At 37.6% G+C, this 8,057-nt stretch overlaps 1 protein-coding gene across 1 annotated transcript in view; it reads left to right on the forward strand.

The window, feature by feature from the left end:
* LOC110830071 (gamma-aminobutyric acid receptor alpha-like) overlaps positions 1-7,316 on the forward strand; it is a 29,341-nt gene extending 22,025 nt beyond the window's left edge. The window contains exons 8-10 of the mRNA XM_087348009.1: positions 2,571-2,704; positions 3,306-3,437; positions 3,879-7,316. Coding sequence (XP_087204135.1) covers positions 2,571-2,704; positions 3,306-3,437; positions 3,879-4,361 — 749 coding nt within the window. The 3' untranslated portion in view covers positions 4,362-7,316. The remainder of the gene's footprint in view (positions 1-2,570; positions 2,705-3,305; positions 3,438-3,878) is intronic.
* Positions 7,317-8,057: the final 741 nt, after the last annotated feature.

Genomic DNA, 8,057 nt, shown 5'->3' on the forward strand with positions numbered 1-8,057 from the left:
TTGATGTTACACATCAAATAAATTAGTCATGAATTAAATTATGTTAAGAATGTTAAAAATGCATTCGAGCCGAAAGGACTGTGACCGCAGTCCAGGGGCTGTCCGTGTCAGTGTTGCAGGCTATATCAAATAATTCATTTTAAATTCCTCCAATTTTAGTGTTTCGGATGAGCATAACGAACCAGACAGAAGAATTTGCCGCTGAGTTCATGGAGCATGAACGCCATTACCGTGTTCACAGAAGCCCACCACTAGATCATATCCATAACCAGATTTATCAAGTTTATACTTTATCGCCCAACTTTCTTAAAATCCGTTTAATACTATTCTCCCATCTGCCCTCAAGTATCCCAGGTGGTCTCTTGAGATACTTGAATTCCGGAAAGCAAAGGCTAACTAACCTTGGTACATAATGGAAGAATTTCCTAAAACGTCCGTCTGAAAAGTTGGGATACTTTCCTTTAACCTCCTATGAAAGCGTACGGAATCATTTCACAAATCTGTCCTCTCTGCCTCACAATCTCAGTGACGCCTGTTGGGCTACAACACAGCGGCACAGTACCACGGCAATGTCGGTTCAACTATGTCTCCTAAAACATTTCTAATAAGCCTCGTATCAACGTTATCTTGCGCACGATCAACTGAATAATGGCTGAAGATTTCTGTCTTCTGGGTTGTTGCGCTGTGTAGTCTGGTCGATGTTTACCAACGTTTCAGAGGTCATACTGCCTCCGTCATCAGGGCGATGAGTATGAAGATTTCTGTCTTCTGGGTTGTTGCGCTGTGTAGTCTGGTAGATGTTTATCAACGTTTCAGAGGTCATACTGCCTCCGTCATCAGGGCGATGAGTATGAAGATTTCTGTCTTCTGGGTTGTTGCGCTGTGTAGTCTGGTAGATGTTTATCAACGTTTCAGAGGTCATACTGCCTCCGTCATCAGGGCGATGAGTATGAAGATTTCTGTCTTCTGGGTTGTTGCGCTGTGTAGTCTGGTAGATGTTTATCAACGTTTCAGAGGTCATACTGCCTCCGTCATCAGGGAGATTCATCGTTGATAAACATCTACCAGACTACACAGCGCAACAACCCAGAAGACAGAAATCTTCATACTCATCGCCCTGATGATGGAGGCAGTATGACCTCTGAAACGTTGGTAAACGTCGACCATACTACACAGCGCAACAACCCAGAAGACAGAAATCTTCATACTCATCGCCCTGATGATGGAGGCAGTATGACCTCTGAAACGTTGGTAAACATCTGCCAGACTACACAGCGCAACAACCCAGAAGACAGAAATCTTCATACTAAGAATCGCCCTGATGACGGAAGCAGTATGACCTCTGAAACGTTGGTAAACATTGACCAGACTACACAGCGCAACAACAGAAGACAGAAATCTTCATACTCACCGCTGTGAAAACCTCAAATCTTACATGAATAATGTCTGTTACGTTTCGACGATAAAAAAGTCACGAAATACTTCACGAGTTTGGTGCAGCCTATGCCTTCCCTATGATTGACCTTGCCTTCTCTTACAATGGAATAAGCATTCGTTCCCTCTCAACCTGCAAACAGAGCTTGCAGCGTGCAAGGATCGTCAGAAGCTTATAATGATCATCTATCACCATTAAATTAATTCAAAGTACTCTTCCAGCGTGCTTCAAATACGAGTATGCCTCGTTTACTCTGAATACTGATCCTTCTGGGTGCACACCAGGATGTTCACTACAAAAGTGCCACAAGTATCACAACATGACGTCTTCTGATTCGCCTATGTACTGTGCAAACTACGCATCATAGCAAACCCGCGGTTTACAGATCAGGTTCATCATTAGTGGCTATTTTCCTCTCCTTGTGTTTGTGCGCGGGATTTATAGCACGCATGGAAGAAATGAGATGCACACAAAATATGAAGGGAAGAAACCGCTTGAAAGGCCTAAATGTTGATGGAAAATAATATTAAAAAATGATCCTTTTGAATAAGGTGGGGACGGTGACTTATTCCTGTGGTTCAGGATAGGATAGGGAATAGCGATGGGCTATTGTGAACACGGTAATGAACCTCCAAGGTTCATACAGTACGGGGAATTTCTAGACCAACTGAGCGACTATTAGCTTCTCAAGAAGGACAATATGGCTTGGAAATAACTGAATATACATATATAACATTTATATACTAAACGAGTGTAAACCATTAGAATGTTTAGGATGTATTTAAAGAATTTTCCAGTTTCTGTTTTCTGAAGAAAAATTCACATCATGGATTACAGACCAAAACTGCACAAGGTTCAATTGTAATTAGTCTACAAGACACAGTGTATACTCGTTCATTCTAAGATGCAGGCCTGTATCTTTCATGTGTGTTACCTGAAAATGCATTCTTCTACACCGTAAATTCGGAGCTAACACTGACCGGTGACCTCGGTAGAAGAAGAGCTCGAAACTACGGCGATCTGAAGAGGGCGTGGGCTGTAATCGCCAGTGCCCCTGGCGTGAAAGAATCCACTTCCCTTCATCATCAGTCAACACTTCCCATAATACTCAGCGCTGCAATGTTCCGCTTCGCAGGTATAACAACTGTTCTAACAATGACATTCCTGGGCCTTGAAGCTCGGACCGATCTACCAAAAGTACCATACCCGACAGCGCTGGACTTCTTCGTGTTCCTGTCATTTGCCTTCATATTTGCGACCATAATTCAGGTAAGAGGACTGTACTTCAGGGGCTTAATTCATTGCGAAGTACAGAAATAATAACTTCATAGCCGCGTCAGTGGGTTTCGGACCTATAAAAAGCAATACAAATAACAGCCGCGCGCGACAACACTCAACACGCCGCACGCGCCTAGTCGCGCCAGTGCTGGGTTGTTTTACGACATTGCAACAAGTTGTCAGGGGGGAGGGGTATATTTGCTTATGTATCTGCTTGTTTACATATATGTCTATTCGTGTTAACGACACTTTCAGGATATTAGAATAAATCGCATCGAATGACAGAGCGATTAATGAATAATGAATTGGAAGCGATATGGACTTGGCCTGGCTGAAAGTAATATCACGACGCTTTCCGGCAGGGACTAAGAAAACCACTAAGCGCCGTTGTTAGGACAGACGATTCCTGGCCGAAATTTGAATCAGGGACCTTCCGAGCAAAATCGAAAATTTTCACGGAATCATGAAAACTGCCGCCGGAGGTTGCCGCTCTGCTGCCACCCCCCCCCCCCCCCCCTGCGCCCAATAGTCGGTTCTACCACTTTCATGTACTCACTCGCGCGGGTTTGCTTGTAATAATAATACGTTTTAGTTTGCAGTGGTACACTACTTCACAAAATACGGTTCTGGCGAGTGCTACTTCAGCTCAGATCTTAGTTCCGATTCAAGTTCGGACGATGAAAACTGGACTCAAGGAGAAGACGGAAGGAGGGCAGTCGACACGGTAAGGCAACTCGTTATATATCCACCTCCATTCCTGATATGCCGCACTACAAATGTAACATTTAATTTATGACATTAATAGTTAAATATTAGACTAGTCCTCTTTGCTATTCGCACGCCATTTTTCACCTTGCTCAGTCGAAGGACAATATGAGTTGATCGTTCCGTCGTCTGATTCATAGTGGCGCTGTAGCACGCTGCTTCTCACTGCTAAGGACTTTAATTATAACCGGTGGGTTTTCCTTATAAGTCCTCAGTACGCACAGATTTTTAGTACACATATTATTTTCACTGAGACTAACATTTCCCTGGAAATTAATTGATATCACTAGATATAAAATGTGATTGGTACATTTGCATGCAAGCAGAATCATGAGTATTGTACAGTCCTTCCATATTGATTAAACGTACTATGAAATAATATTGTCTACCCTTCCACCAGGATGAACAGGCAAAGAACAGCAATGAAGGTGCCTTCCTCAATACCTTCAGTTCCCTTAATGGGGACACCGGTACCAGCAGCAGACTACTAGAGGTAATACCTCTCTCAGCTTGCCAAATCACTCCTTCAACCATCACCACCAGCAGCAGCAGCAGCAGCAGAGCAGCTCACCATCCATGGTCCATGTCATCCTGTTTAGGATGCACTGCTGGTTCAGAAACCGGTACCGAACAAGAGAGTGTAGACAGAATCACCTATGCACCAACAGCCAGCACTTCAAACGTTCATAGGCTCAGTATTCAAGGACACATGAAGAAGAAACGAAAGAAACGAACACCAAGATACAATTCTGTCTCTAAAATAGACCGTGCATCTCGCATTGTCTTTCCCATGTGTTTTCTAGCTATAAATGCTTTCTACTGGTACTCCTATTTATCAAGAAGCAAACGCATCCAACAGATGAGGTCAGGTGAAACACCGTAATGTATTGTGTCAACAGCAAGATGATTCAATAACTTCGACAAACTTCAAAGAACAAAGTAAATATTATGCATTCATCGTATATACAACAACTGATTCAGTTTTGCATGAGTGTTGTGGAATAAGTTCACATTGAGACATAAAACTGCCTTACTTTTTATATTTCTGCCAACATTACACAGATTGAAGTATCATATGTGAATACCTGAATCACTGACATTGACAATGACATTTATTGAGTCTACTGATCCAATTCACAGTGTAAGACATTACTCATCCAGCCTGTAGTTACACTCATCTTTACACTTTTCTAACAACCTATTTCTTTTTACAGACTATCCACTCTCTCCCCTATCTTTGCTAACCCCTAATTTGTAACTTTTGCACCCTCATATTTCTTAACTAACCTTTATCTTTTATCTTTATATTTGCTCAAATATACCCCACTTTTCTGCAGTTTGTCTTTATTTTTATTAGCAACTATCTACCTAATTCTAATTTCTGGAAATCTTGCATCTACCGACTCGTCATTCCTTTTTACTGCATACACAAGAATCCCCTGATCAGAAGTTTCCTTAATACTCTCTAGTCTGTAAATACTCTATTTCTACTATCCTATACTTCTCCAAGACTCATGCGTACATATTTCTGTGTATAATTTCTTCTCCCGATTATGCTTCAACTTATTCTAGAATACAAGTGACCTCTCGCTCATACTTGTTTCCATATTATTTCTCAATATCCACACAATAAATAATTTTAATAATGGCAAAATAAATTTTCCACTACCATACATTAAACACAACAAGCAAAATGTTTGTATGTATTTCTGTCAGTTGTTTATTTCTTTGTGTTGCTGTTAGTCCTTATTAATCAGTGGAGATTTTTCTGTATAAATTTTAATCATATTTTATAAAAATGTCAGTAAACGGAAACAGAAAACAATTGAGTGTAACAGAAAAGTTGCATCTTATAGATATATGTAGCAAGGTAAATTTAAAAAGATTGTTTAAAAATTGGCTCAAAATTGGGAGGGCCTCACTCAACTTTGTCAAACCTGTTAAAATTTCATGACATGCTAAATGTTTATATGACGAGAAAGAACAGGAAAAGGAAGAGTGAAAGAAAATGTCATACAGTAGATGAAGTGATATTGGATTAGTTCAAGCAAGCCAGTTCTTATAACGCACCATATTACAGTACTCTATTACAAAAAGCCAATGATTTCAGTCAAAAATCAGAAAACAATTTAAAGTGACCAATGGATGGCTGACAAGGCGGAAGGAGAGACACATCATTGTTTATAAAAACCTTTGTGGATGAAAACAAAATTCTGATAGCTACGTAGCTAACATCTGGCTACAAACTAATCGGAAAGCTATGTTAAACACTTATAATCCAGAGGATATATTAAACCCTTTCTAGCCAAAATTTGTTTAAATAATATTTATGAATACAGTTCATACTGCAAAGAAAACACAACTCTTTACCATTATAAAGGTCAATTGGTTAATTCTGTTTAAGGATATAATCTATTTACACTAAGAAACAAATGAAATCCTTAAGTACAAAACGCAGAGTAAGTGAATGTTAAACCACTGGGCTTTACAGTGTTAATATAGACAAAGTCGAACTATACTAGAGAGCTACTCCAGATTATTACATGATTTTTAAAAATATGTCAGCTTCTGCAGGAAAGAATGTCAAGGACAGAATTGCAGTCTTATTAGCTTGAAATATAATGGGAAAACAAAATTAATCCATTACTGATCAGAAAGGGTAGATCTAGATGTTTCAAAGGAGTAAAATATCTTTGTGTTACATATGCAAACACTAGTGCTTGGATGACAGCTTCTATATTTGAAGACACCTTTGTAACTGTGATAGACAATTAAACACGAAAAAGAAAAAAAACTGCACTAGTTCTGGAAAACTGCCTGGCACATTCAAAGCTGAACTTAGAGAACACTAAATTAATTTTTCTACCTCAGAACACTACATCACACATTCAACCTCTTAATCAGGGAATTATAAAAACTTTGGACATGAGACAAAGAATTATCCAAGCTACAGATGACGGACTTGGGAACTTCATCCAACATCACCAAACAGGTATCAGTTACTTAGGATAAAGATGATGAACTTTTGGGTTCTGGCACCATATAGACTGGTTGGTAGATACCAGTGTTTCAGAGAAGCATAACATTGGTATCAACCAGCCAGTCCACATGGCACTAGAATTCAGAAGAATGCCATCACCATCACCACCACAGAAACATTAAATCTCATGCAGGATAAAGTTTGCGTCTCTCATATCAACAACTGCTTTAAGAAATTAAGTTCAATATGTTTCAACAGTGTTCAAAAAACAAAACTGATCATATGGAGAAACTGTCTACATGTGTGAACAGGAGCTTAATGACTGTGTAGACAAAGATCATGATCTTCAAGTTAATAGATTGTTAACAGACAAAGAAATTTCTCAATGTATAATTAATGTTACATTACGTAATAAAGCTTAAATTCATTTTGAATATGCACATTACTGAATAAGATCTGTAATATTCTAACAGTTTTCAGTTGTATTATTATTATGACTTTTTCCACATCCTATTGTCATCTGACTATCTTATGGATCCATGGAATATAACAAAATATGTATGTATGCATGTATTAGAGTCATTGTTCAATAGAATCTAAATATAATTCACAAATATGATCACAATAACCGATGCTTACTGTATTTTAAAACATGCAATACATTGATTATACATTTATTGATTAAGTTTCCTTTTATTGATAAGCTTGATAAAAAGTTGAAAGGCGAAGGCACACAAAGATATGGTGACCACATGAGTTTACTCTTTCTTCTAAAGGAAGGAATGTTAATTAACAATGATATTATATGCTGAAAAAAATATAGAAAATTAGAAAAATAAATAAATAAATATATATATATATATATACAATTTTGATATTAATAATTAGTTTATTACATAATACAGTAACAAACTTAACTGTCCATTTGCTGACATCCTAAATAAATAAATATAAACATTAAATAAAAATATGTGAGATCTATATTTTAATAGCATTTATCAATGTTTGATGTGGTTAAGCTGGCTGTATTTGGGAATGCTGATAAAGTCAAATTTTAGCTTCTTGGAAATCATTGGTTAAATAAAATTTTGAATTTAAATTTACTTTTATGCAGACTCAATACAGAATTGCATCTGAATCAAATAATAAATGTGTCAATAGTCAGAAATTCCTTTCTGCAATATAATAACTTATTTGCAAATTGTACAAAGAAAAAATAAAAATTAAGTACATGTTTTAACTTGGAATGACAATACAGGTTATCAAATTACTTAACTTCTTGATAGCATGGCAATACGTGCATGTCAAACAGCAGTCAACTGCGAAATAAAAAGTGAAAATGTACAGAGGTGGTCAAGAACAGAAAGAAACTCGGTTTAATCAATACAATTGATATGTGTGATTGACAAGTGGAGTAGAGATCCCAAAAATATAGAATTTAATATAATGGAATACTAAGTATCCATATTTGACATTGCAGTTAATTTGGAAACTTAAATACCTTATTCACTTTTAAATAAAATAAGATCCAGTGAAGTCAGTTTCAGATTAAAGCAATGTATGCAGACAAGTTGATTTCAGATCTTTAAAATTGTGGAA

Source organism: Zootermopsis nevadensis, unplaced genomic scaffold (assembly GCF_977971745.1).
Source record: "Zootermopsis nevadensis isolate Lab colony 2312 unplaced genomic scaffold, Znev_1.0 Znev_ptg000012l, whole genome shotgun sequence".
In the NCBI taxonomy this organism is placed as follows: Eukaryota; Metazoa; Arthropoda; class Insecta; order Blattodea; family Termopsidae; genus Zootermopsis; species Zootermopsis nevadensis.